Genomic DNA, 27951 nt, shown 5'->3' on the forward strand with positions numbered 1-27951 from the left:
TGTCTGTTATGCTCAGGCGTAGCTTGAAGATGGCATCCTCTCCACCAAAAGCCCCGTTGATCATGATCATCGGTGCAACCGGCACGGGCAAGTCAAAGGTGAGTATTCTTGGGTTGGACCAAAGAACAGCATGTGAAAGGAACGGGATCTAATGGCTCTGGAGATAGTTGGCTGTGGAATTAGCCACTCGATTCAATGGCGAGGTCATCAACTGTGACGCGATGCAAATGTACAAGGGACTTCCGATCATCACCAACAAAATCCCAGAGCCTGAACGGAATGGGATTCCCCATCACCTGCTCGACTTCATCGGCCTCAAGGAGAAACTCTGGACGGTTCAGCAGTTTGTCAGGGAGAGCTCGCGCATAATCGATGAGATTCGAGCCAGAGGCCGGCTTCCTATCGTAGTGGGCGGGACGATTTACTACACGTTTTCCTTGCTTTTTGAGGATGCTCTCCTTACTCCCCAACAGGACAAGCACCGGCCAGAGCCCGATGCAACGGACAGCAACGAAGAGTTTTCCATCTTGTCAGCGTCTACAGAGGAGATTCTCGCAAAGCTCCAGGAGGTGGATCCTGAGATGGCGAAGAGATGGCATCCAAACGACCGGAACAAGATCCGGCGGTCTCTGCAGATATATCTCCAGAGTGGCAAGAAAGCCTCTGACATTTACGCTGAACAGCGTCAAGCTGCACTAGACGCTGACAGTGACGCCCTGAGTGAGCGTCAAATGAACCTGCGCTATCCCAGCCTGCTGTTTTGGTTGGAAGCCGACGATGCCGTTCTGAAGCAGAGGCTGAATGACCGGGTTGATGCCATGGTGCTAAGTGGGCTGTGCAACGAGGTGTTGCAGATGGCAGACTTGGAAGAGGAATTGAAACAGGAGGTAGGGCCGGTTGACCTCGCTGGTGGTATCTGGCAATCGATCGGTTATAAAGAAATGAAGCCCTGGCTTGAGGTGTACCAAGGACGGGATGCCGATCCTGCAAAAGCGATGCTAGCAGAGCGCGAGGGCATAGACGCCATTAAAGCGAGCACCAGACGCTATGCGAAGCGTCAGAACCGGTTTGTTAGAATTCGGCTGGCAAAAGCCTTGAAATCTTCTCGAAAGCTTGATCGACTATTCCTTCTTGACTGCACCGATCTGGCCAGCTGGGACACCACAGTGGCAGCGCCTGCACAAGCACTTGTGGACGCATTCCTCAAAGGAGATGAGCTGCCGGAGGCGAAGTCTGTCTGCTCCATGGCGGAGAGAGTACTCTCACAGATCGAGGAGGACGATTTCGATGATGTGCGCGAAGCTAGGACTTGCCAGGTATGCCAAAAGACACTTATGACGGAGAAAGAATGGCGAGTACATCTTGCTAGTCGCAGCCACAAGAAAATCGTCGCGTGGCGCCGTCACCGGGAGTCCATACCGTCGAAGGAAGGAGATAAGACCCAAGAGGTCCAGATACCGACTTCTCCAGGCTGATGCTTCGGTCAGTTCAAGTGACCTATGCCGGAGCGGTGCGAGGCACAAAGCACACCACAATTATGTTATTCAAGGGGGTTCGGATGCCTCTGCTGTTGCGTCAGCTCTGAGCTTCTGCAAAAGTTCCTGATGCAGTGGCAGGCCGTGGGTACGCCACTCGATAAAAGTGGACGACAAGATGTCGCCGTGCCCTGATTCTTCCAGCTTGAAGACCTCCAGCACAGGAGACTTTTCTCGCTTTCTGATCCGCCAGACGCCGTCAGAAGTGACGGTAGCTTTCAGCCCTGTGTCAAAGTCAGCAGTGTTGGAGCATATCTGAAGTTGTGCTCACACTCAAGAAAGCTTGCGGCAAAGTTGATGCAGATCTGTCCATCCCACAAACCTTTGCCTTTCAGCTTGACGTTGTCGGGGATATTCTGCACATTCAACTCTTCAAGACGTTCCAATGTACCTTGCTGAGAGCGATAGCCAACAATAATCCTGGGTACTCCTAGCAGGAAGGATTGTGCCCAAAATTTGAGAAGTTTCCTCTCATATTTGATTTGTTCTCTCTCATTGGTGATCATGGCCGTCGTCTTGAGCTCCACCCAGTCGATGGGCACAGATTTGTCTTCTGGCTTGAAGGCCATGACAGCGTCCACTTCTCCACCAAGAATCATCTTGACTTTGCCAAAGCCGGTGCGGACGATGGAGCAATATTGAGCGTGGTTGCTAACCAGGAGATCTTCCCGGGATTCAATGTACTCTCGAGGGGTCTCGGGCCATGGCGTCGGCATCAAGGACACAGTCTCGAATTTGTATCCCCAGAAACTCATCAGGTCTTGAGACATAGCGCCTGGTCGCCCCGCAGATGAATACTGTTCCTCACGGGAAGATATCTTCTTAGTGTGGTTCTCCTCGATGAAGATAGTGCCTTGGAAAAAGGTGGCATTCATTTCCCAGTCGTCCAGTTTGGAGAAGGGAACTATCATCAGCTGCCTAGGCCATGAGCGCGTTGTTTCGTAGTCACGTCGAATTGTTCACACCTTGGTCATCATTCCCCGCCATGTCATAAAGTCGATCTCCGCTTTGGAGCCTTTCTCTTTCTCATACGCCATGATCGCATCCAAGAGTCCATCCAGATGGTCATCGTCAGAGTCGTCGAGTTGGTGGAATGTCTCAAAACCTTTGCTGAGATCGCAAGGAAGTGCGGGCGGGTAGTAATAGCGCAGGCTCGAGTCATCGAGTCGAAACTTGTGATCCTCGTCGAAGGAAAAATATGCGATTTCCTGAGCTTATCAGATGGAAAGTTTTCAAATATGTTGGAGCACACGTACACGAGGCCTGCGAATTGCTGCATTGAGGCCCGTGAAACGAGCCACGGGCTCAACATTGAAGTGGTGTTTTTGTGCCATTACCGCGCCCCAGTTACAACCGAAGCCTCCGTGGGAATCATGTCGCTCAGCAGCGTGTATCCCGAAACGTGCTATCGCAAGATAGAACGGATATGAGAGTCAACGTGCTGCGCTATGGGAGAAAGAGCGCAGAGGAACCGCATACTCGGTACAACTAGATGAACACGTGAGAACGCGTGGACTTTCGCGTCGCGTTCAGCAATTGATCTCACTATATCGACAACGAAGCGAGACACGTCCGACTATGACTTCCCACAAGACATAGAAGGAGCTAAAGAACATATCCTTCTCTGATCATCTTGTTGCATCATCGAACACACTCCCGCTACAAGCAGCTGAAAAATGGCGGGCAACAAATGCGCATTGAGCCAAATTGACAGCAATACGACGCAATCACAGCCACCTTCCAAATGACAGTCGCAGCAACCAGCCGCAGGGAAAGAAGATGAAGCCAGTCACTCTACGGGTATAAAGAAGCAAGACCTTTCCACCTTGCTCCAGTGACGCAATTTACCATACGGCGGTAACAAGGACGTGCTCGTCCGACGCCTCGAGGATTCTAGATAAGCTACACGCGGCTCCATCCGCTTCGGCAACCGGAGAGATATGCCCCGGACTTCTGTGAAGTATCAATCCATTGGACACTGACTCAGATGGGATCATGTCCCCGCAGAAAATGATGCGCCTGAGGTCGAATACCTGACACTCTGCAGACCGCTGGATGACATTCGGGCGGAGCAACGGGCAACTCGTGATGCGTCTGAAAAATCCGATGAGGAGGAATGAACATGACAGCCAATAGGACAACAGGCTAGGAAGCCAGAATGATCAGCGCGAGTCAATCTGTGGTTTGAAGGGCTGCGTTTGCAAGCGGCCAGCCTCCGAGCTTCCAGGGCATAAGTGGATGCTTACGACAAAAGGCTATCTATTGGTATCTCGCTTGCAATGCTGCTGGAGAACACTTCTACAATGATTTCAATGGGTATGGCTTGCAACAGGTGATGGAGAACCAGGTAAGTTTCGGTTGAACCTGATGCTTTTGGCGCTCTTGGTAAGCTATACATGCACTAGTTGGTGTCTTTCAACCGCGAATTCTCTGTCCTGGACGTGCCCGTCAAGGAGACACATCACCTGCGGCTTTATGGTCAATCACTGAAGGATTCGCCTGAATCCTGAATGACACGTATGAGTGGTTCAACGTCGACGGTCCGGACACGGTGTGCACACTCTGAAGCTCATTGGAGGTGCCGTTTTCACGACGCTGAACTTATTGGAGAAGAATGGATTACTATGCCCTGATTCGGCTGTCAAAACTATTGCGCTCGTCCTGGGTGTTTTGTACAACAACACTCGCGATTGGCCAGGAATCAAGAAACTGAATTAGAGTGCTGGGAAGCCATGATCAGAGAAACATTCCGCCACGGACTTGAAGTGAAGGGGCAGCGGTATGGGATCGAAACAGTGCTCGAGGAGGATGGCATATATCTGCCCCTGCCCAGGGAAGCAGATTCAAGGTGGAAGAATTTTAACTGGACCAAAGAGGTGAGTCCGACGATATCGATGCCCACCAGGAGCATTTGCTGATGATTCCACCGTTCAGGGCTTTCTCCAAGAAACACCGAAAAGGGCAGACAATCGGAGGCCGACACTTCGTTTTGTGACCCGGTTGAGGACGTGGCCAGAGCGCACAGAGTCTCTGGTTGCATGCGAAATATCTGGAGTTTGACCATGGCTGTTTGTGGTGCACTGTCCGTGACGAGTGTACATGTACCTATACTTGATATCCCTTGCTTTTCGCAGTGGAAATCTGCCATACATCACCCAGTCCCATGCTTCGTACTTTTCCTTCTCCCATTCTTGCAGACGACCGAAGAACTAATCTCTTAGTTTCACCTTGACATTCAGGTTGGATTGGAACATTAACCATCGATTAGACGTCTTCCACTCGCTGAGCAAGTCGAAATCGAGGCGGCGGACGAGCTGCGGGACGAATTTCGACATCTCCATCAACGCGACATTCAGACCTTGACAAGATCGGGGACCGACGCCAAACTATGCCGTGTCTGTCAGCACCTCTTCTCGTTCGTTCGAAGGCCGGCCAAACTTACAGGTAAATAGTAGCGATTCATGGCGGTGGTGTCTCCCTCCAGCCACCGTTCTGGGCGGAATACATCTGGATCTGGTCCGAAGACGTCCTTGTTGTGGTGGGCGACCCAGTTGTTGATGCCAACAACAGCTCCCTCGGGGAAGTATTTACCGGCAATCATTGCGCCACCTGCTGGGACTACGCGAAACAGTGGCAGCCTAGGGAACACGGTGAGTGAAGCGCAAGGAACATTGGACGTCTAATCTTACCCAGTACCGGGGTACAGCCTCTGTGCCTCCTTTATCACCGCCTGGCAATAGGGCATTTGCTGTGACTCGTGGAAAGAGATCGGGTCCGAAATTGACCCTGCTTTGGCCATCTCGTCGATCTCTGCGCGCATTTTGTCGAGACACCGCCGATTCTTCATCAGGTAGTAAAGGATAGCAGACAGGGTGATGTGGGTGGTATCAGCACCAGCCACGATGTTGCCAAAAGCTCCGATCAGAACATCCCAGTCTGTGAAGGTGGTTGGATCTCTCTGCTGGCCGGCCAGGAACTGAGCAAGCATATCGTTCTTGTGCGACTTTCCCTCTTGTCTCCTTTCTGCGATTCGCTTCAGGGTATAGGATATGGTATAGTCAACTTGAGCTGTGTCTGTCCCGGCGAGCCAGTTGACTATCTTGAACAATATCGGGTGCAGTTCCGCATACACGCCCGCAAAAGTGCCGTATGACATTCGGTGACGGAGGCTCTCAATGATCCCTCCGACGTCCTCGCCCTTGTCAAGGAATCCAAAGCGTTCAGAAAACTGGGAATCGTCAGTCGGTAAATTGGTCAAAAGGAGGTATTGAAGGAGCACACCGTTATATGACCCTGACAATCAAACGCCCAACAAGTAAACCAATGTGTCAGGTCTACAGTCTCACCTGACTTTGCAAAGGTCTTGAGCTTCTCGACCAAAAGCTCGCCGCATTCATCGATCAAAGGCTCGTAGGCCAGCACCGATGACATGGAAAAGGCTTGTGCAAAGTTACGACGAAATCGAGCAGCATCCTTGTTGTCTGGGGTGCTGAAGTTTGTCGTGGTACCCGGTGGACAAGACGCGCCATACCACGCCGACTTGCTCCACGGGTTTGAAATGGTGTAGATGGTCTTGATCGCCTCGGGGTCGTCAATGCTGTATGCACCAGGCTCGACACGGACGATTTTGCCTGGAACAATTTGCATTAGAGGAATTGGGTCAGAGCAGTGTGTCGCCGCTCACCATGTTTTCTGTGCAAAGCGATATTCACCTGTTCGAAATCTCCTCTGATGAGAGCCTTCAGGTACCAGAGGCGAGTGAAGCGGGCGAGCAACGGTCCGGGCGTCGATGGGAATTTGCTAGTAGCAGACCAGAAGAAAAAGTACAGCACCCAAGCCACAGGGATGGCCAACAGGCCAATCAAGGCTGATGTTTTGTACATGACGACGGCGAGTCCAAGAAACTCTGGACACTTTCCGCTTCTGCCTCTCCTTCTTTTCTCATATGTGAGTCTCCCCGGGTGAAGGATCGGGCCGCTGGAGGGGGAAATAGGTATAGGTATTATACGGCTGGAGAGGATACCTAGGTAGGTATTAGCTTGAGGCGACGTGGGGGATATCTGCAAGTACCGCGAAGGGGAATGCAATCAGCACATGCCGGTGGGCTCTGCCTGTCTTTGCAATTCCCTCCAACAAGTCGCCTCGATCCTCGATTGCATCCTCTGCTTCGCTGTTCGCCGTTGATGACATGGGACGCAACACTATCGGCCAGGGTTTCCCAATCAAAAACCACCGAGCAGCTGGAAACGGCACAAGGCGGTCCACCACGGCTGGACTGCGCTATGCAGCTCTTGCAGAACAAGTTCTGGGCTTGAGGTCAGCCCCCGTTGGCTCCCGGTGTCCCCGACATGATGAGCAGGTGGACTAGGATGGACGCTGTCCAACGATAGGTGTGTCGCCTAGCTTGGCTCTAAAAAAACAGCGTGGCCGCAACTCGGAAAGGACCCTCTAGGCTCCCCCGGTTGGTGTGGCTGATGGAGCCAGTAAAACGTGGCAGGTGGACCCTGGATTCCGTCTGCAGTGACAGTTGCTGTCGGCTTGTGCCAAAGCATGATTGTACCCAGCACTCCACAAACTCCCGACTCGAAAGCCCTCTCGAGGCTTGGAACCCGAACCTTACTGGCACCTTTTGAGTCGTCTTTATGTGTATAATGCACATGGATCGTCCTTCGCCGACCGCTCGACAGCCTTTCCCGGATTGCAGACATTATGGCAACCGCAGGCCTTGATCTGCACCAGGCGGGCAGCTCTGCTGTCGTGGACGCTGCTGTTTCTGGAGATGTCACGATACTTGTGGATGAAGAGGTCAGTCCACGTTTTGAGCGCCGTTTTCGAACAACGCGGGACTAATTCACAGGGCAGGCAACTGAGCGAGATTCAGCATATGGAGATGAGCTGTACCTAGACCTGTCGTTGCATCGATACGCGAATGCTCTACTGACCAAGTCAGATCTGCCTACACAGCCTCGCTTACCTCGTCCGTCAACACCTTCATGATGCAGTATGGCCGCATCTATCATGCCTTTCGAGATCACCAGGGCAGTTCGTCTCACCCCCACTGTTTTCCTTCTTGATTTCAATGGTAATAACATCCTTCGAGACATGTTGCCCAGCGACGAACAAGAAATGAAGCGGCTAGATCTTCATCATGCGTTGATGCTTTGGCTGCTGGACAGCCACCTTCATTATGCTCCAATTGGTTCAGAACCCCAGCGAGTCCTTGATCTTGGTACTGGGACAGGCAATTGGGCTGTCGATTTTGGTGAATCAAGACCTCCCGTTCCTTTTCGATGCTCCCTAGTTCTAACAATACTCACCAGCCGATCTGTATCCAACAGCAGAAGTCATTGGAACGGACTTGACGCCTATACAGTCCACTTTCGTGCCCCCGAACCTAAGGTTCATTATTGACGATTTTGAGGACGAGTGGGCATACGATGATACGCCTTTTGACTACATCCATGGACGATATCTGGCGTCCTCAGTTCGAGACTGGCCACGACTAGTTAGGCAATCTTTTGAGTACGTTGGTTGATCGTGTCCGATCCACACGCACCCACCCGAATCTTGAATCCTGAATGCCTCACAACAAGCATGCAACTAGAGTTGTGGATACTGACGATGCGGACGTCCTAGGAATCTAAAGCCTGGCGGCTGGGTCGAGTTCCAGGAATGGGACACGCACATATATTCAAAGGATGATTCGTTAGCCGAAGACGCGGCACTTTTCAAGTTCCACCACTACACATGTGGCCGCCGCACTGCTGCTGGCTACGATTCTCAGCCAGGCTCAAAGGTCGAGGGCTGGCTTCGAGACGCCGGCTTCATCAACGTGCAGGCGGTTAAACTACCCATTCCGCTGGGTATATGGCCCAAGGACAACAAATATGTGAGTTATATATGGACATTACGCGCGTCGTGCAGGCTCCCCTCAAACCACCGGACGACCAGGCAAATGTTTGCTGACCACTCATCCCCTTCACAGAAGCAAGTCGGAATATGCAACTACCTGCAGTTTCAAGCTGGTATGGAAGGCATCGCACTCGGGTGCCTAGCGAGGACAGCGGAAGATCCTTGGTCCATAGAAGAGGTGCAGGTTTTGCTGGCGGAGACGAGAAGAGATATGAAGAACCCAAAGATTCATGGACAGTACGACTTGTAAGTGGGAATCTGTGTGGATGGGAGCCCCATCCTCATCGCTTCACGCCCACCTTGGGAGGATTCGAGCTGACTCTACGTATAGTTATGTTGTGTTTGGACAAAAGCCCTCACTGTGAAGCAGAGGGCTGGTTGTAAGGTGCTATTGGAGGTTGGGGTGAGGAGCATGGCTGTACCTTTAGTTGAGAGTATGACGGGGACTCATTCTTCTGGGTAAATATTTTGGTGAAGTTTAAAAATTGGTGTTTGATATACTAGAACGAAATGCCCTCTCTTTCTGAGTTGTCTGCTCGATTGGGAATGCTTCACTCAATTGCTCGCTGCTTGTTGACAAAGGTTGCCCATGCGACAAGGCTGAGGTTTGACGAGGCTGAGACTGACGAGGCTGAATCGCAAGGCTGAGCAGCTTCTACGGTGGATCAGTGCTTGGCATCCACGAAATAGTTTCCAGACCCCGACATCGCGCCACCATTCACTTTCTTTGGCTGCTTCCAACGTCTTTGTATATGTTTATTTCTTCGGAGGACGTATTGAGTTGCAATTCTGTGCCATGGGACCCATCAGGTGACAGTGGCCACCAGCCGTCGGCGTGAGCAGTCGTTCGCAGGTGCAACGAACTCGAATCACCAAGCATCGAGGATGATCATCACATTTCGCAATGCCGCGCTCTCACTCTCCAACATCCTTCTCATTGCGGCTCTCGTGATTTTCGCAAGAGGTTTCTTTCCTCACAAAGCATTCCTACCGGGACTGGCAACATGGCCCGCGACGTCTGGAGCTGGGGCTGGGGCTGGGGCTCAGGCAGCCCCTTTTGACCGCGTCATCTTTATGGTTGTCGACGCTCTGCGCAGCGACTTCGTCTACGGAAATGCTTCGAGTTTTGCCTTTACCCAGGGCCTCATCAGATCTGGCGCCGCCGTCCCCTTCACCGGCCATGCCAGTCCACCGACCATCACCATGCCGCGCGTCAAGGCCATCACAACCGGTTCGGTGCCCAGTTTCGTGGACCTCATCCTCAATTTTGCCGAGTCAGACACGACGTCGACCCTCAGGGACCAAGACACGTGGCTGGCCCAGTTGCGGGCAAAAGGCAACAGCCTCGTCATGTACGGGGACGACACTTGGCTGCGCTTGTTTCCCGACTTCTTCTCCCGAGCCGACGGCACGACGAGTTTCTTCGTGTCCGACTTCACCGAAGTCGACAACAACGTCACGAGGCATATTCCTTCTGAGCTAGAGAACCAAGACTGGTCCGCAATGACGCTCCATTTCCTGGGCCTGGACCATATCGGGCACAAGACTGGGCCCAAAGGGCCTAAAATGCCGGCAAAGCAGACAGAGATGGACGGTATCGTTCGGGACATATACGCAAAGTTGGAAAGCTATGACCATCTCAAGTCATGTTTGTTGGTCTTGCTTGGTGACCACGGCATGAACGAGGGCGGGAATCACGGGGCGTCCTCCCAAGGAGAGGTTTCTACCGCTCTCACATTCATCTCCCCAAAGTTCAAGTCGGCGTTCGAAGGACAATCTTGCCCCGTCGACGATGCAGTCGACTATCAATACTACGACACCGTTGAGCAATCCGACATCGTGCCCACCCTGGCCGCTCTACTGGGATTCCCCATCCCACTCAATAACCTCGGGGTCATCATACCGCGATTGTTGGAGCTCTGGACCCATCATCAAGATCAGTATGCTTTACTCTACAGCAACGCCGAGCAGATTCTGCGGATCGCCCAGGCGACGTTTCCGAAAGAGTTCGGTCAGGTTTCAACACCGACTGAATGCTCGATAACCGATGGAGACGACGCCCAAGTCCTCGCCTGTCTGTGGCAGCACGTCTCGGCTGAGCACGATGCTGTAACGTCGGACCAATCCTCTGCACTTCCGCCGACAACGCATCTCAAGTCATTTCTGTACAGAGCGCAAAGCCTCCTCAGTGGCACGGCCAGCAATTACGATCTCGCGAGCATGCGGACAGGTATCGGCCTCGGCGTGCTAGCGTTGGCACTCTGCACGCCCAGCTTCGCACGGGGAGTTTTCTCAGCAGGGGTGGACGGGTTGATACTTCTCGTCATAATGCTCAGCTTTGCCATTACCATGTTCGCCAGCAGCTACGTCGAAGAGGAGCATCAGTTTTGGTACTGGACCCTTGCGGGCTACCTGGTCGTGTTACATTGTAGGGACAGCCGGTTCAAAATGACCGACACTGCTCGCTCTGTCGTGAAAGGCCCGACAGCCACTGCCCTCGCATACCTGCTGTTCGGCGTGGCGCGGCGCTGGAGACAGACTGGCCAGAAATACGCCGGCGAGGCCGACATACTGGGCGAAGTCATTACGCCCAACTCATGGGTGCTCTGGATGCTGGTCATGCTCGCCTATGCAGTCCCGTCACGTAATCTCAGCCGCAGAGCAGGCGTCTGGATGGGTTCGCCGCAGATGGGCATCCTGCCGGCGCTGGTCTCCATCTCGGCATTCCTCTTCAAGGTCGCCTTCACCGCCGCGGACGCGCCCGAGCTACTCGCCTCATTCCCCATCCTCGATCCGCTCGTTGGCTTTGTTTCGGCGTACCCGCTCGTCAGCATGGCGCGGGTCGTCTTCCTCGGCCTGGCCCACGTGCTCGGCTGCTCGATCTACTACGAAGCGCCGTGGCAGAGCGCCGAGCATCTGCGCCGTTTCCTGCCGGTCCTGCAAGACGTCCTGACCCTGTTTCTCATCACGCAGACCCGCACCGTCTACGTCCCGCTGTTCTTGTTCTTCACCCTGCAACTCGCCCTCCTCCGACGCGGCAGACAGCGGTCGGTCGGCGAAATCACCATCCTGGCCCTCCTGTTCCAGTACGCCTCCTTCTTCACGTTTGGGAGCACAAACTCCATCGCCACCATCGACCTCTCCAACGCGTACAACGGCGTGAGCGGCTACAACGTCGCAGCCGTGGGCATCCTCACCTTTGTGAGCAACTGGGCCGGTCCGATATGGTGGTCCTTTGCCATCCTCCAATTATCCAGCCCTCACCAGCTTCAGAGTGGCGATGACGGTGCATCTTCCTTGCTCTTCGCGGCGCTGGCGACGTTTTCCTGCGTCCACGCCTTGTCCGTCATGGTGGCGTGCACGGTCCTCCGCGAACACCTCTTCATCTGGACCGTCTTCTCCCCAAAGTACCTCTACACCGCCGCCTGGGTGGTGGGCCAGCACACCGTCGTCAACGCGTTATGTGTCGGGACGCTGCTTTGGCGAAGTCGTGGATAGATTCTTAGGGTGGCTTTTTAACACCATTTCTCCAATCAGATTGTTTGGTGTTTCTGTTCGGTCGATCGATTGAGTGATTTGATTGTTTGTTTGATGAATAGATAGGTAGGTAGGTAGGTGGGTAGATAGATAAATAAGTGAGAGAAGAGTGAGATAAAAGGTCGAATAAACTCTGTAGAATACGCTAAAACACTGATTTATATTCTCGAGCCCGCTGGGCTTTTTTGCTCCTTATGAGGTTTAGGATTCAGGCCTTTCTTTATCTGGCTTTATAGATGGCCGTTCCCGCCATTCTGTTCTTGGTGCGAGACACAGAACCCGTCGAAGAACCGGCCGATTCCCGCGGTGTCGTCGATGGGAAGAACCTTTGAGACATCTATAGACGCACCAAGTCGTCAGTAAGTAAGGGTAGGTTTGGAGATGACAAGAGTGATCTCACCGACCAAGGGCGGCGGGGGTATCATATCTGTGTCTGTAGAGACGGGTGTGTATACGAGTGTAACGTACATTGGTCAGGTCGCACAATGACAGTGGCGCCCTTGTCCGGGTCCACGCCGTACTTCTCATAAGCGTGGCCGTGGCCCGAGTTGTAATGCTCGTCGTCGACGAAGACTTTGTGGAGATCTGTGTTTTTCGGAGGTATATCAAATCAGTAAAAAGGTTCATGGGTCGCCTTTTCGATACGGGTTTTGATAGAAGAATATGACGGACGGATCGATTCACTCACCTCTCATCTTCCACTTGCCGGTGACGGGCCAGAAATAGTCGGGGATCTGCTCCTGTTCGAGTTGCACGCGGTTGCCACTGACGAGCACGATGGGCTCGATGAAACTGTCGATATCCGCCGAGATGGGGGTGTACTTTCGCACGGGACCAGCGCGTGATTCCATGTATTCCGCGATCTGGGCAGATGTGGGTCAGTTCTTCTCTCTTCACAGCAGCAGTTAGCAGGACTAAGGCAAGAGAGGACGAACCTGCTTGAGCCTCGAGAGCAGTTCTGGGCTTTCGATTCTGCCGGCAAAGAAAATGACACGCCACCGACCGTCGGCCTTCAAGGCCCGCGAGAGTTGCATAGCTTTCACGTCGCAGAACCGTACCACCTGCGCCCCAGGAAATCTCATGCCGACCACAAGCTCCTGTGCCAGTTCCTGCGTGCTGGCGGCGCTGGATGTGACGCTGGAGTCCTCGTACTTCGAAGTCAACCCTGCAGTGTAGCGTCCAGACTTGATGAAGCCCTCGCGAAACTCTTCGGGGGTCACCTTCTTCTCGTTGTCCCCCTTGTTGCTGGCAAACAGCTTCATAAAGTACCTGTCAAAGTCTATGAGATCGGCCGCCGTCTTGCCACGCTCGATGCTGTAAGTCTTCAATAACTCTGGTGTCGTCTGTCCTGTCAGGACATGGCCCAGTTTCCAGCCGAGGTTGAACCCATCCTGCAGGCTGACATTCATCCCCTGCCCAGCCTTTGGTGAGTGCGTGTGGAATGCGTCGCCGGTCAAGAATACCCGGTTAGACTTGGTGAAGTGGTCCGCGAGACGTTGACCGATCGAATAGCATGACCACCAGTACGTGTCCGCAAAGTCCATCTTGTACGGGTGGAAAATCTGCCGAGCTTTTTTGTGCAGGTCTTCGAGTTTGATATCCTTGACGTTTGTACCTGGGGGAAATTCGATGTAGAAGCGGGTCAGGCAGCCACCTTCTCGAGGAATGACCAAAAGGGAACCCGTATCGGAGTGGACGGTGACCTTGCGACGGATGTCTGGGAAGTTGGTTTGAGGATAGATGTCCATGACACCCCAAACGGCATCGGTGCTATCCCCCACCATCCTGTAGCCCAGTGATTTGCGCACGACACTGTGTGCGCCGTCACATCCCTGTGGTCCAACGATAAATTAGTAAAATGTATGACGTTAACGACAGGATGCTTGTAGATGAAACTTACCAAGACGTATTTGGACCTGAAAATCTCTTCCTTCCCGTCTTCGTCTCTCACCGCAACAACCGTACAGGGATAACTCGCCTCATGCATCTCGGCCAGCTCCTCGTCGAGACTGACACTCTTGACGGTCCACCCATAACTCACTTCCTCGCCCCGGCCAGCTCCAAGCTTCCTCAGCTTCTCTAGCAGCAGTCCATTAACCCGGGCCTGATTCAGGATGAGATGTGGCATATGGCTCAGACCCTTGGCCGTATCAGCCGCGCGATCGCTCCTGTAGATGCCACCATGCCCGTCAGGGCTCCAGAAGGCGACTTCCAGGACGTGATACGCCTCGCGGAGGAGGTCCTCTGACAGGTCCAGGGTCTCGAAGATCTCGACTGTGCGACATTGTATGCCGTCAGCCTGCCCAATGGCCATGGGTCCGCCACGCCGCTCCAGGATCTTGAATTTGATTTGTTGCCGCGGGTGTGTCGTGTTGTAGGTCGCCAACCACAGCGCCGCCGTCAGCCCGGCGCTACCGGACCCAACGATCAAGACGTCGAGAAGGTCGGCGTCGGCCATTTTCCTAGGTGGTGGTGATAGAGAAGAAGGGGTTCGGTGAGCTGCACAAGGTTAGATTAAGAAAGATGTAGATGAGGTACCAATTTGGGAGCCGTTCAGAAATGGGCCGAACTCGTACGCAATGCAATATGAACGTGATATTGTTGAACTCCAAGGCAATGAATGCTGCGGAGTGAATACCGTAGGCTGCGCAACTCGGATCTCCGAAGTGAACAAGTGTCAGATCTCCATTGAAACCCGCCGTTCACATCAATGGGTTTATATCCCCCACAACCTCTCCTCGACCCCAAGTGTGAAGAGCAGAGATTCTCCCGACCCGACAGCGAACAGATTCTAGGATGCGATACCCATGTATGCTGCGGTACTTGTGCGCGGCATTCCTGATCCCCTATAAGTCAAAACCCCCTGGCAGTGTACGAATGGGCATTTCCTCTATTCAGCGTGTCGTCGGACATCAAGCTGGCCTATCCTCAGCGATTAGAGGGATGTTATGCTTTTGTTCTTCCCCGCTCTTTTTTCTCGTTCGTCGCTCCTCGCGCTCGCGCCCTTTCACGACCGAGGGAATGCTTCCGAGAGTGGGATGTTGTAGCCAATAGACATCGGACTTTGCCCAAATGCATTAGACCTTCGGAATGAATTGCTTCCACTATGCCATTGGCGTCTTCCAGGGCCACCTTCGATGACAAGGGAGAGCACCGCGTAAGGCTGTTGTAGGGGTCTCTGAGCATCCGAATTGCTCTGCCATCAGCGGGTATATCGGCAACGTTGGACCCTTTTGCATCGAATGCGTCAATCTGCTGGCCATTGAATTACCTTACCTGATTACTTAGTGTAGTTAGTTGTGTTGTGGCACTCGCCAATCGGGGCGCCAAGTCCATCTCACCGCTTCTCTGTTTGTACCGGCAGAATATCTGCGAAATTCGTAAAATGTCCAGTACAAACTGCGGCCTCCAACACTCGCAGACACATTACACTATGTAGTTTGTTTCGACTCTGGCAGAAATGCCTTCGTTAGATTCTGTAACTGCGCTCAACGCTTCGGTGCCTGCATCTGCGATGTCCATCATATCTCCCAATGCGCTTCTCCACGCCCACTTAAAACAATCCCCGCCCAGACGCCCTTCGAACCGCAATCCCCCGGAACCAAGACCTATTCAGCTCAACGTGGGTTCTTTGACGCATTGTAATGGATCCTCACTAGTCAAGATTGGAGCTACGACAATAGTTTGTGGTGTTCGCGCCGAGATACTGCCTACCAGCGAGATTCCCAGTTTTCGAGTCACCAACTCTTCAGGCAGAGATCGGACCATTCCATTGAGACGCAGGAACGAGGTGGATGACCATGAAGAGGAAGGCGAATACTCGCCGATTCAACTGCACAACTTGGTGGTTCCAAACATTGAGTTAGCCACGGGCTGCTCACCGAGACACCCTACCAACACAGCGCCTTCAGTCGAAGCCCAGTCAATCTCTCAGCGAATGTTGTCCTTACTTCATACCACGCAGCTGGTCAGAACATCGGACCTCGAGATCATCTATACTCCTCCTCCAGAGTCTCAAGACCTAGAACTAGGAATAGACGCGGGGCCGCAGTTGAAGGCATACTGGACGCTTTACATTGACATGATGTGTATCAGCTATGGCGGATCCATCTTTGATGCCGCTTGGTTGGCACTGGATGCTGCCTTGCGAAACTGCCTTCTCCCCAAGGCTTGGTGGGATCCGGACCTCGAAAAGGTCCTCTGTTCAGATGTTGTCAAAGAAGCACGGAAACTGCGACTCAGAGGAATGCCAGTGCCCAGCAGTTGGGGGGTGTTTGTGCCAGAAAAAAGATTGTTGACCATGCATAATGACGAGGAAAATCAGTCCTGGATTCTGATGGACCCCGACGCCTTTGAAGAAGAGTCTTGCGCAGAGGTGGGGTGTATCACGGTGGATTGTAGCGACGGTGTCAACGCGGCATCAGTATTGAGAATTGAAAAGAGCGGCGGCTCAGTGGTAGGACCCGAACATATTGCAGAGGCGGTCGAGCTCGCCAAACGCAGATGGCAGCAGTGGAAAACTGTCCTGGATACCGCATTGACCGTCTGAGAGATTGATCCGAACGGCGCATGTCTACTGAACAGAAAATGATACCCTCATGTCGACAAAGAGCGACCAGGTCTGCATTCACGCATTGACAGTGACCTAACATTTCTCTTCGCAAAGCTTCGAGTTTGTTCTGATTTGGATTCTATTGTGCTCTTCTAAGCTCTTGGAGGCATAAACGAACCCGTCTCTTTTGCCAGGAGCCGCGCCGCATTCTTCCTGCTTTGCACGAACCAGCATTGTCTGCCGTGATTGCAGAGCCTCGCGTGTGAGCCAACACCTGCCATACCGATCTATGTGCAAGAAGCATCATGCAGCACTTCGAAGCGCGATCCAACCCTCTCGAGTTCCTCCTTTCCTAGCCTCAAAGCATTCATTCCGACTGCGCCATAATATGCAGACCGACAAAGAACCCCCTCTTCCGAATCTTCTCGAGTTGTAACCTCCACGCCAGAGAAAAGCCCTTGCATCAAGTTCATCTTCGTTCACGCTTCTGACCCTACCGCTCCATGTCTTCTGCATCGTCTGCCGCACCCAACGCCGCCTTCAAGTGTACAAACAACGTTTTCGCGAACAATGGTGGGACCGCATTTCCAATTTGTTTCAACTTTTCGGTAATGGTCCCCTCAAAGGTGAAAGTGGGCTCAAAGGTCTGCAAACTGGCATATTCGCGGATGCTGAATCTTCGAGTGCCGGACGGGTGATAGTGATAAGGCTTCACTGCCGTCATGATAGTTTGACACAGCTTGTCCCCCGCGTAGGCGTCCTTGGTGCTGCGCATTTCTGGGATTTCGTCTTGGTGCTCCGCATCGGCAGGGATGGTGTCGATGGTGCTGTTGATTGTCGGGATCGGGAGAAGGCCTGGACCGGTGCCATGAGTGGGTTGGACAAAAGGAGGAAGCTTCTCGCCTGGCCTATATATATTTGTGGTTAGCGGATGAAGAAACACAAGACAGAGTGAGGGAAGAAAAAGGTGAGAGATGATTCCATCTTACCCTGACGCAATGATGATGGTTCTGTTCCTCGTCTGAGGTACGCCATACTTGGACAGTTCGACGACTTTCCACTGTACGCTGTACCCCTTTCTGATGAAACCGGAGATGAGTTTGCGGAAGTACTTCCTCTTGTCAATGTCCGTCAGGCTCTTTGCCTCCTCCAGGGTGACGATCCGCGGTTTGCACACCTCTATCAAGGCCGAGACCCTGGAGAAGGAGTCGATGTCCTTTTGGTTCTTCTCACGGTTCGGATTGCGGTTGCAGCCACAGAATGGTTGGCACGGTGGGCTCATATGCAAGTAATCGACGATACTTTCGCCCTCTAGTGAGGATGCTTGCCTGATGAACTCGGCAACGTCTTCACGAAGGATTTCCGCCTTGGTCATGCCAAAGTTACGCCGATAAGTCTGGATCGCCGCTTTATCGAAGTCGATACTGAATTTCAGCTTGAGGCCTGCTTGGAAAGCACCAGACGAGGTACCTCCAGCACCGCAGAAGGCATCCCCAAAGGTATATTTCTTGCTTTGCGAGCGGCCCACTCCTCGCCATCGACGACGCAGCTCCGGATCTGGGATCGCAAACTCGATCTCACCCGTTTGGGTGACAAGGACGCCGTTATCTGCCTCGTCTTGATGAAGCCGCTCAATCCTGCCCATTTTTGGTGGCCGGGATGGGTCCCGCTCATCGGAGGCGACATTACAGTCTGCACTCTTGAATCTGCAGAAGTATATGTCTTGTTCCTGGTCGTCTCCTGTCTGCACTTCAATGTGCTTGCGGTATTGTAGGTCCGGGTACTCCTGGTTGGTGAAAATGACGGTACAATTTCCCACAACCTCGTGGACGGGCACTGTCGACATGGAGTCCTCCACCTCCATTTTGTCATTGATCTTGACGAGCTGCACTAGCTCGTTCTTGCGCTCTTGCATGAGCAACTCCCAGTGGTTTTGGAAGAGGAGTCTGTGCCCTCTGATGAAGGGGCCCTCAGCGCTGTTGGGGATGTATTCCACAATCCGAATGAAGGATTGATCCGTTAGCTTGACATCACTCCCGGGTTGCAACCTTAATGGTCTGCTGGCAGCCTGTTGGACCTGATTTATGCGGATGATTTTCCGGGCCTTTGTGACCGGGATCCTTCGACCTCTTGTGATGACGAGCTCATCGTCGCTGCCCTCGTCGTCCGAGATGATCACAGCCCGGCCTTTTCTGTTGGCCTTCTCAAAGAGGTGGTCTCTGAAACTGCCCAGTCGAGGTTCTGGCTGCTGCCTCGTCCCTTGGTGCGACGACATCCTGGCCCAGAGGTTGGGGTTCTGGTTTGCTGGCAAACGACCCGTTTGAAGCATCTTGTCCTGTCTTTTTGCTATTCACTGCTGTCGTTGTTGACGTCTCTTGTTTCAAGCCAGCTGTCACTTGAGCCGCTTAAAGAGAGGAGGGACTGTGACGAGAGATCGAGGCGTGACTGGATGCAGAGGTGAAGTGGTTGGACTGAGAGAGGTTGAAATGTTTTCCGGGGAGGTCTGAGGCGTCTAAGACAGGCACAACCGATATCTGAGTGACTGAACAGCTTGAAGAGCTTGAGGATGTCGATGGAAATGAATAGGCGTGTTCTGGACGAACAGACCAGTTGGCGACTGAGCGATTGAGAGGCTGAACTTGAAAGAGAATGTTAAAGAGGTGACAAGAAGAAGAGAGGACAGTGTTCCTTTTTCGTGCAAGAAGATACAAGACCAGCAAGTGTCCGAATTCGAGGCAGGAAAAGAAGAGAGAAGAAAGGACGGTGAGGGACGATTTCTCTTGTGAGCTGAGAGGATTGATCGAATGGTGTCCGAATCTGAGAGACAGAAGGAAGAAAGATGCAAGAAGTGGACAAGAGATGTTTGCTTGAAGAGAGAGTCGTCAGACACCAAGGAGACTGAGTAAGAAGGTAGAAGATTGGATGGAGACGATCGAGAAGAGAGAGACGCTTGACGTGAGAGAGAGAGAGGGTCAGTGAAGCAATTGAACTTGCGCAACATGGGGATTTAACAGTCAAGATAAGACTGTCCAGAGAACCCGGAGACTTAGTATCCCGCCGAGAGGATAGTCCAGTCCAGGGTACTAAAGCGGAGGAGAACCATGGCGCGCCTTGATGGTCATGTCTTGTCCATGATCATTGAAGAGATCCGAGACAGGCGCGACACTTGACAAAGCACAACGGTGTCGTTGAGGCTACCGCGGATGCTGGAGGCTCAAACAAAACCAGCTGAATGGAAATGAGACAATGCCATGTTTGCTGCGTGTTGTGAACGGCCCAGTCTGTCTGCTTCCTCCAGAGTCCACATGCACAGCAGGCAGAGAGTATGAACGGCCGGAACAAACTGATACACGGACACTCTTCAGCATACATGGTCAAGACTTGGACATGAATCCTTTCTACACGGACGAGGGCATTGAGGGGGGTATCTCGCTCTACTCTATAGTCACTTCGGTCACGTGCGAGGCTGACCTCCGAAAGGGGGTGTCGGGTTTTGTCCCGCCCACCCACCGCCCCCAGCCCAATGTACATACCTAATGACTGTAAGCCTTGGTTCATTCGTCCAAGGATATTGAGAGCACGCCTGTCTCACCTGTTCATTGTATAGTATAAAGAGGCATCGTGCCGTCAACGACTTGTGGAGGGACAGTGCATTGTGCAAGAGGAAAAGCCCAGATGTGGGACTTTACAGGGCGCGGTTTGTGTCTCGGGAGGGAACTACAAAGGGTTCAAAGGCATATACCACTGCGGACCGGTACGGCCTGTTGTGCTTTGTTTGTACCCAGGGATTCAAGTCGCACAGACTGGGGAAGTGGATGCTACCACACTTCTCCATAATCTCCTGGACGAATAGAGTCTGCCGTAATATGTCGTCCAGCACAACGTCTCAACCGGGAAGGGTACGGGGCTCACAGTTCCAAGGCCAAACAATACCAAATTCATCCATTTCGCGGCCGCGCCCCGCCTCGCAGATCAAGCTGGGGGTTGATCAAGCAAGCGTCAGAATAATGACTATAGGTTCCTTTCTTAACTGGGCCGGAAAGGTGTTTCCGGTTTGTTTGCTTTGCCTACTTATGTCCAGAACTGTGTCAAACAAGTTCGGAGCAGGATGGAGATGTGCCGGATTGCTTACAAGGTGGAGGTGGACGGATCCACAAGACCAAGGGCGACAAGGGGACAACACTGACGGGGTAGCAAGGGTATATACACGCTCAGATGCAGTCGAAATCAAAGCGCCATCTTGAATGTCAGATGTATCCATGGTTATCATTCCAGGAGCTAGATCTGATCTTGTAATAGCTGGTATGTGGAGGTTCTCTAACTGTCCTAGTTAATGTAGCCATAGAATACACACGGCTGAGTTTCCTGAATGCTTTCCGCAAGGCCGAAGAAGTTAAATGTCTCCCGTGCTTTCCCATCGCTTTACTGCTCAAGACGTCGTCACCAACACTGCTCGGTTGCTGCTCATTGATAACGGCGGACGTCTTACCAACACCGCCTTGCATCTTTTCTTGTGGACTATCGACACCTCATGTCTGTACGAGTTCTTTCTCTGGAATTTCGACGGCCTGTTTCCTGGGGGAGGGTTTACTGCTCGGAATAAAGATTGGCTGGATGTAACATTCTATAGATTATTCCTGTGCTCATTCATGGATGTTGGCATCAAAGGTGGTTTGTCCCTTTTCTTCTTCACTAATGACCCTCATACCCACCCAGACCACAGTCCTCACTGCAATATGCTAATTGCTGCGTGATATTTGTAGTTGAAAGGGTCAGGGATAGCGACATTTCAGATCTGGACACAATCGTCGCTGTGCATTATCCGATAGAAGTTGAAGTATGGGGATCTCTATACTCATCAGGATGCGTGACGGTCTCTCCAGCCACATTCTTACTTGATTTCCTGATTCAGATCATGATTGTCAAACTTCTCTTACAATGTGACCGTAGTAGCGATGCCAGATACAACATTTCAGGCAATTTCCCTTCTTGCTACTTCATGGGCAAGGGAGGTGCAGGGGTTCCGAGACGCAGAGAGGTAAGCAGTTGGCGCGCGGCTAGGGTTGGCTGTCCGGTCGGTGATGATTAAGGTGGGGTGGCTCAGGATGAAAAGATTGAAAAGTGAGTTTGCGTATTCCGATAACCGAATCTCAGCACAAATTCAGCCGTAAAAGCAGCGCGCTCGGAGCCGACTGCCAGGCACGTGAGCACCACAATGCATGCGCCCCTCGCTAACCAAATGTTGCCGCGGACCTGCAGAGGGAAAAAAATTTATAGCCGCTGCTCGAACCAGGCCTTTTTGCTTCTCAGAGGAAACTCAGCATGTCGACCCGTCGCCCAGTTCAACTGGGCAGTCTACCATCTAACTTGACATATCCTGTGCGAGGTGAATCTCTTTCACCCTCAGATCCGCTATTGCTCGGTCCGAAGCGATAGAACTTCCACTACTTCGACTACTAGTCCTCGATTCTTCCCGACCGGAAAATCCTGACTCTTGTGCCATCTCTCCTCAACAACCCTGTGACCATGTTAATATAGGTATGTCCGGGCCCCTCCACTTTTCTCACCACTGCAGGATGATCCCAAATTGTGTATTTTTTTTAGATGTTAGACTTCATAACCAGTCTTGCTGAAAACCTTCGGTTCTGATGGTTGCGGACTTTGGCGCTTGATATTCCAAGCAGTTTGCGCGGAGACCAGTTTGGGCTGACTTTTCCACAGAGTTGTTTGTACAGACCGTCTGGCCAAAATGTGCGGCATTCTCGCTTTAATCCTTGCCAATACTTCCTCTACTGCCGCTGCCATCGACCTACATGAAGCCCTCTACCTCCTCCAGCACCGGGGCCAGGATGCCTGTGGAATCGCAACGTGTGCGACCGGCGGAAGAATATACCAATGCAAGGGCAATGGCATGGCAGCAAAAGTTTTCCACGATGGCTCGAGAATAGTGGATCTTCCTGGGTTCATGGGCTTGGGCCATCTGAGATACCCCACGGCAGGAAGCAGTGCCAACGCTGAGGCTCAACCGTTTTATGTGAACAGTCCGTACGGCATCTGTCTGGCGCACAATGGCAATCTGATCAATGCTCCTGAGTTGAAACAGCACCTGGATTTGGCGGCTCACAGACACATCAACACTGATAGCGACAGCGAGCTGATGCTCAATGTCTTTGCCGATGAGCTCAACGTGACTGGAAAAGCGCGTGTCAACGAGGATGACGTGTTCGCAGCGCTTGGGAGAATGTATGAGCGATGTAAGGGTGGATGGGCGTGCACAGCAATGATCGCAGGATATGGGCTCATTGGCTTCCGAGATGCTTTTGGCATCCGACCTCTCGTCCTGGGATCCCGGCAATCCGCCGATGGCCCTGGCAAAGATTACATGATGGCCTCAGAATCCGTCGCTCTGGCCCAACTGGGATTTGATGTTATACGGGACATTCGGCCTGGAGAGGCTGTTATTATTCAAAAAGGCCACGAGCCGCATTTCCGACAAGTCCAGCAACGGAAAGAATACGCGCCGGATATCTTTGAGTATGTCTACTTTGCGCGTCCCGATTCAGTCATGGACGGGATCAGTGTCCATCGGAGCCGACAACATATGGGCCTGCGACTTGCAGCACACATCAAAAAGGTGCTCAGCCCTCAAGAGCTGGAAGATATCGATGTGGTCATTCCTATTCCCGAGACGTCGGTCACTTCAGCATCGGTCGTGGCTAAAGCCCTGGACAAGGAATACTGCCAAGGTTTTGTCAAGAATCGCTACGTTTTCCGAACCTTTATCATGCCGGAACAGAAGGCCCGACAAAAGGGAGTGAGGCGGAAACTGAATGCCATGGCCATGGAATTCAAGGATCGTAATGTTCTTTTGGTGGATGACAGCATTGTACGAGGCACTACCAGTCGGGAGATCGTGACGATGGCTCGAGAAGCGGGCGCAAAGAAGGTCCATTTCGCGAGCTGCGCACCTCCGATCACTCACGCACACATCTACGGGATCGACCTGGCCTCGCCGTATGAATTAGTTGCGCACAACTATCACGGCCCTGAGGCAATTGCAAAACACATTGGTGCTGACAGTGTGGTCTATCAGACTTTGGAAGATTTGAAAGCAGCGTGTGTTGACGCAGCTCGAGAAGCCAAAGCGCAAGACGCTCCGAACAATTTTGAAGTCGGCGTATTCTGTGGTAAATATATCACACCTGTCGACGACGATTACTTTGAGCACTTGGAGCGAATTAGAGGGCAGACCAGAAAACTGAAAGTCATTGACGAGGCTCGACGGGCGGTTGCCCAAGGCGTGGCGGGCGAACACCAAATCCAGCTGGCCACGAATGGAGCAGTGGTCACGGAGAATGGCAAGGTGGTGCCTGCAGTCAACGGCAACTCACCCCAACCGTCCATCCAGACTGATGTTCCTGGCTCACATCGCGGTTCTGCCGTGTCGTTGGTTTACGAGGACGAGAGCCCGAGTGTGCGGGACCGCATGGATATTTCTCTGCACAACCTGGGAGATTTCCCCAGAAATGAGTGATTTTGACCGAATCGACGCATGAGAAGGTGGCAATAGTTTGCATTTATCGGCATGGAATTGGAAGAGCATAGAGGGTGGCAGTCTATCCAGGTTCGGCCGTGGGATTCCAATCCCTCGCAATGGTCTAGAGGGCATCTTGAGAACGCAGTCTCTCTTTATTTGGCGCCTTCCTTTTCTTTTAGGAGAGACAGCAGGTGCTACTGCCGGTGTGCAGGCACGAGATGCTCTTTCCCCGTGATCCAGGGCCATATTTGCCAGTGACCAGTTTTCTCTCGACATCCTCTTCACATCCCCTTTACATGGTTGCTTTTCCGACATCTTCACTTCTGCTTCAGTTGCATTGCACCTCGAAACTGTTGCTCTCTCACTTTGGTGCTTTTGGGAGCCATTGACCTGTTCCAATCTGGGTGAGGCTATTCCCATCCATACCAACGTTGCCGTCATGTCTCTTTTCTTCCTTTGGTTCAGCGCCCTCGTCGGCAGCGTTTGTGCTCAGCTATACACACCCACCGGCAGCAACGGAAATGGCGACATTACCCAGCCAGGCGCGTGCCCTCGTTACTTACCACCCTTTCCTGGTTTCGAATTCCCTCATCTGATGATCCCGATCTCATCCACCAACCCTAACACTGCCTATCCCAACACAAATACTCCCTACGTCACGGCTGCGGACATTGAGATGATCTTCAACTTCGACATTCCCACGTCTCGCAAGGGTCAGACTTGCATCATGGAATTCCTCCTGCCGAACAAGACTGAATTGAGTACGTCTTCATTTGAAGTCACTGGTCTCATTGGGTCCTACGTTTTCTCTCTGTCGGTTCTGGGGGGAGGCGCAGTCGAAGGCAACACCACCTACAACAACCAACCCCTTCAAGCCAATCCACATGGACTTCCAAAAACAATGCACATGGAGCCGGGGCACGCATATGCCATTGCCAGCACCATTTGCGTGCCAGGCAAGATTGGTATCACAATGAGCAGCCCTGACAGCAGTTTGACGTGGTTTCAGGACTGGAATCAATGCGCAATTGGATTGTACATTACGTATTCTCCCTGAGCATGGACTCAGATTGAGAGGTTCGCAGGCCCAGCTTTGAGGCTTATTTGTATAAAATATGGGGCGAGATTATTGGGATGGGCATGCATTGGGGCATTAGTTAAAGTTTGGCGGGTATCTTAAGCGAAGACCAGCCATCTTCTTTGCTGGGTTGCATGAACTCTGGATGATGAGAGAGCTGAGGTTGCTGGGAGTGACGGAGGAGGCTGGGAACTGCAAGCGCTGAATTAAGCATGACTTACGAAGTATGGAGCACCCTAGCTGCCCTAAATCGGTGCCTATGACGAGCCTTATTAGAGCCCAGATAGGTGGTTAATTGTCCCTCTAGCGCCTATCAGGAGGGGAAGAGCCCCAAGCAGGGCAGCCCACCACCACCAGGGTTGCCCAGTGTGGAACAAACTCTCATCCATGGCCCTCATCCCATACACCCTTGTTTCGGTAGCAATGAAGCCCACCATAACATTGACCTACCGTTCCCTGCCTCCCTCGAACCACCTTGCTCTCCTGCTATACGTATTGCGCCGCCATCTGAACCAGTCCCCAACTTCCTTCCCACCATCTTCCCCTCGAGTCGATGGAAGTCTCGTTACAAGACCGAACCTCTGGACGCAGGCGACCTTGCCCAACAAGCACCTGACACCAGGGTAAACAACGAGCATCGACAGCAACGCTCGAACACCATGTCCTCCTGACCCTTTCCCAGATTCCTGGTCGCAAAGTGATCGCTCTTCTTCGACACAATAGCCATGTCGCGACCGCCGGCTGCTCGCTCCTCGGTCGCATCTGGTCTTGCTCCTCCTCCACCACCTCCAGGCTATCCCGCCAGTGCGCATGGTTCAACATATTTCGCTCCTCCTCCCGTGTCCGTTGCGCCCACAAATCTAAGTCGACCACAATCACGCCATGAGCCTCCTCCTCTCGCTTCGACAATGGGCCCTATGCCTGGCACTCTCGAGCGACCCATCCACGGCCCCAAAAAGCGCCTGATCGTAACCTGTGACGGAACTTGGCTCGATGCCGACAACGGCCTGGTAAACGGGCAAAAACAACCCCCATCCAACGTCTCGCGCATAGGCTGGGCCATCAAGGACACGTCGCGCGATGGGATACCTCAGATCGTGAATTATCAGGCTGGCGTGGGAACCATGGGTGGCCCCACCGCGCGCGTTGTCGGCGGCGCAACAGGGTTGGGGTTGAAGGAAAACATGCGCATGTCGTATACATATCTGGCTGTCAACTGGCGTGCCGGCGACGAGATATTCCTCATGGGGTTTTCTCGTGGCGCGTTCACGGCGCGTTCTTTGGGCGGCATGGTCGGCGCATTGGGTCTACTCACGCGAAGCGGGTTACCCTATTTCAACGAGATCTTTGAGGATTGGGAACACCGTGCCGACGACCGTTACGTCTCGCAGTTTCCTGACATTCCGTTCCCAGAGAAAGGGCGGTTTGATGATCGTTATGTGCAGGAATTGGGCCGGCGCGGATTAACAACGTTGAACGTCCCGATCAAGGCGATTTGCTGCTGGGACACGGTCGGTGCTCTCGGTATTCCTCGCGTGCCTTGGCTCGAGAGTCTGAGGCTGCAAGCGCGTGGTATGCATGCCTACGAATTCTACGACACGACATTGCACCCTTGTATTGAGAATGCGTTCCAGGCTTTGGCGCTGGACGAACGAAGGGCTCCGTTCACTCCGGCGCTGTGGGAGAAGCGGGACAATCACAGGACGAATCTGGTCCAGTGCTGGTTTCCGGGAGTGCACAGCAACGTCGGCGGTGGATACAACGACCAACAGCTGGCAGACATCACCTTGGCGTGGATGATATCGAAACTCGAGCCGTTCCTGGACTTCAGACCAAACTATCTGATAGGGCTGTGGGAGGAGAATCGCGCTTTTTACAAACAGACAAGACAGAAGACGAGATGGTGGAGTTTTGGCGAGATACTCGAAACTGTCAAGGGACTCTACGCCTTGACAGGATCGAAGACGAGGACGCCTGGGAATTACTTCCGCTCCGACCCTGCGACGGGACGGACTACCAACAAGAGGTTACGAGGAACCAACGAATTCATCCACGCCTCTGTGCGCGCGAGGCTTGGGCTACAGGGGCCTGGAGTTGAAGACCGTGGTAACTACGATCCACCCGCTCTGAGAGATTGGACGTTCGACGTAGAATATGTAGGGCAAGGCCCCGGCGCAAACAAAGATGGAATGATTGTCATGTGGAATAACCATGGGCAGTCATCGCGGCGGAGGGGTGAGAAAGGGGGACAGGAAAGGATACCGGAAGAGAAGCTATCAGAGACGGAACTGGTGCTCCTTCAGCAAAGTCCTCGGGTCTACGACTATGTCATGCAGTTACGGCCGAGTGGTGGACCGGGCGGGAAGAGGAGGTCTCGAAGACACGGACAGAACGGTGTGCCGAACGGACCAGGTCCGCCTCCGCCAGGGATGAGCCCGTATGGAGCTGGTGGGATGGGCCAGCCACCGCCGGGATCTTTTGTCGGAGGGCCTCCACCGCCCAGTGCCCTGCACGGGAGACGCAGCGGAAGGTCCCTGAACGCCGACGCACTGCCGGATAGTGACGACAGTAGAGAGCGCGACAGGGAGAGACGGCACCGAAGACGACGCGAGAGCGGAGATCCCGATCGCCATAGACGGCGGCGCAGTCGCAGGTACGATGATGACGAGTAGCACCGAATTGAGGATTTTCTTCTTCTTTTTCTTGATTCGATGGTTGTTGTTTTTTTTTTTTCTTCCGTCTTGTGTATATTTTTCCTTTTTGGCTCATTTTGCGGGTTTTTCTTTTCTACTTTGATTTG

General features: G+C 52.9%; 11 protein-coding genes across 11 annotated transcripts; 7 read left to right on the forward strand and 4 right to left on the reverse strand.

Annotated features, from left to right (window-relative positions):
• Positions 1-29: 29 nt before the first annotated feature.
• Positions 30-1475, forward strand: Z517_10830 (tRNA dimethylallyltransferase; the record flags this gene model as incomplete). Its single annotated transcript, XM_013424439.1, has 2 exons — positions 30-98; positions 168-1475. The coding sequence occupies 2 exons, from the start codon at positions 30-32 to the stop codon at positions 1473-1475; spliced, it is 1377 nt and encodes a 458-aa protein (XP_013279893.1).
• A 69-nt stretch (positions 1476-1544) lies between these two features.
• On the reverse strand, positions 1545-2869 carry Z517_10831 (uncharacterized protein; the record flags this gene model as incomplete). The annotated part of the gene is made up of 4 exons (XM_013424440.1): positions 1545-1759; positions 1807-2449; positions 2501-2743; positions 2792-2869. 4 exons carry the CDS (start codon positions 2867-2869, stop codon positions 1545-1547), a joined length of 1179 nt encoding a protein of 392 aa, XP_013279894.1.
• A 1875-nt stretch (positions 2870-4744) lies between these two features.
• On the reverse strand, positions 4745-6418 carry Z517_10832 (uncharacterized protein; the record flags this gene model as incomplete). The annotated part of the gene is made up of 5 exons (XM_013424441.1): positions 4745-4921; positions 4978-5173; positions 5225-5763; positions 5817-6166; positions 6220-6418. The coding sequence occupies 5 exons, from the start codon at positions 6416-6418 to the stop codon at positions 4745-4747; spliced, it is 1461 nt and encodes a 486-aa protein (XP_013279895.1).
• Positions 6419-7553: 1135 nt separating this feature from the next.
• Z517_10833 (uncharacterized protein) lies at positions 7554-8697 on the forward strand (the record flags this gene model as incomplete). Its single annotated transcript, XM_013424442.1, has 4 exons — positions 7554-7797; positions 7856-8057; positions 8172-8424; positions 8521-8697. 4 exons carry the CDS (start codon positions 7554-7556, stop codon positions 8695-8697), a joined length of 876 nt encoding a protein of 291 aa, XP_013279896.1.
• A 635-nt stretch (positions 8698-9332) lies between these two features.
• On the forward strand, positions 9333-11945 carry Z517_10834 (uncharacterized protein; the record flags this gene model as incomplete). Its single annotated transcript, XM_013424443.1, has 1 exon — positions 9333-11945. One exon carries the CDS (start codon positions 9333-9335, stop codon positions 11943-11945), a length of 2613 nt encoding a protein of 870 aa, XP_013279897.1.
• A 269-nt stretch (positions 11946-12214) lies between these two features.
• Z517_10835 (uncharacterized protein) lies at positions 12215-14442 on the reverse strand (the record flags this gene model as incomplete). The annotated part of the gene is made up of 5 exons (XM_013424444.1): positions 12215-12321; positions 12453-12569; positions 12673-12847; positions 12920-13816; positions 13885-14442. The coding sequence occupies 5 exons, from the start codon at positions 14440-14442 to the stop codon at positions 12215-12217; spliced, it is 1854 nt and encodes a 617-aa protein (XP_013279898.1).
• Positions 14443-15444: 1002 nt separating this feature from the next.
• Z517_10836 (uncharacterized protein) lies at positions 15445-16533 on the forward strand (the record flags this gene model as incomplete). The annotated part of the gene is made up of 1 exon (XM_013424445.1): positions 15445-16533. The coding sequence occupies one exon, from the start codon at positions 15445-15447 to the stop codon at positions 16531-16533; it is 1089 nt and encodes a 362-aa protein (XP_013279899.1).
• A 496-nt stretch (positions 16534-17029) lies between these two features.
• Z517_10837 (uncharacterized protein) lies at positions 17030-18811 on the reverse strand (the record flags this gene model as incomplete). Its single annotated transcript, XM_013424446.1, has 2 exons — positions 17030-17444; positions 17526-18811. 2 exons carry the CDS (start codon positions 18809-18811, stop codon positions 17030-17032), a joined length of 1701 nt encoding a protein of 566 aa, XP_013279900.1.
• Positions 18812-22285: 3474 nt separating this feature from the next.
• On the forward strand, positions 22286-24070 carry Z517_10838 (amidophosphoribosyltransferase; the record flags this gene model as incomplete). The annotated part of the gene is made up of 1 exon (XM_013424447.1): positions 22286-24070. The coding sequence occupies one exon, from the start codon at positions 22286-22288 to the stop codon at positions 24068-24070; it is 1785 nt and encodes a 594-aa protein (XP_013279901.1).
• A 442-nt stretch (positions 24071-24512) lies between these two features.
• Z517_10839 (uncharacterized protein) lies at positions 24513-25130 on the forward strand (the record flags this gene model as incomplete). Its single annotated transcript, XM_013424448.1, has 1 exon — positions 24513-25130. The coding sequence occupies one exon, from the start codon at positions 24513-24515 to the stop codon at positions 25128-25130; it is 618 nt and encodes a 205-aa protein (XP_013279902.1).
• Positions 25131-25876: 746 nt separating this feature from the next.
• Z517_10840 (uncharacterized protein) lies at positions 25877-27823 on the forward strand (the record flags this gene model as incomplete). The annotated part of the gene is made up of 1 exon (XM_013424449.1): positions 25877-27823. The coding sequence occupies one exon, from the start codon at positions 25877-25879 to the stop codon at positions 27821-27823; it is 1947 nt and encodes a 648-aa protein (XP_013279903.1).
• Positions 27824-27951: the final 128 nt, after the last annotated feature.

The sequence above is a fragment of the Fonsecaea pedrosoi genome (genome assembly GCF_000835455.1).
Source record: "Fonsecaea pedrosoi CBS 271.37 unplaced genomic scaffold supercont1.7, whole genome shotgun sequence".
Classification (NCBI taxonomy): domain Eukaryota; kingdom Fungi; phylum Ascomycota; class Eurotiomycetes; order Chaetothyriales; family Herpotrichiellaceae; genus Fonsecaea; species Fonsecaea pedrosoi.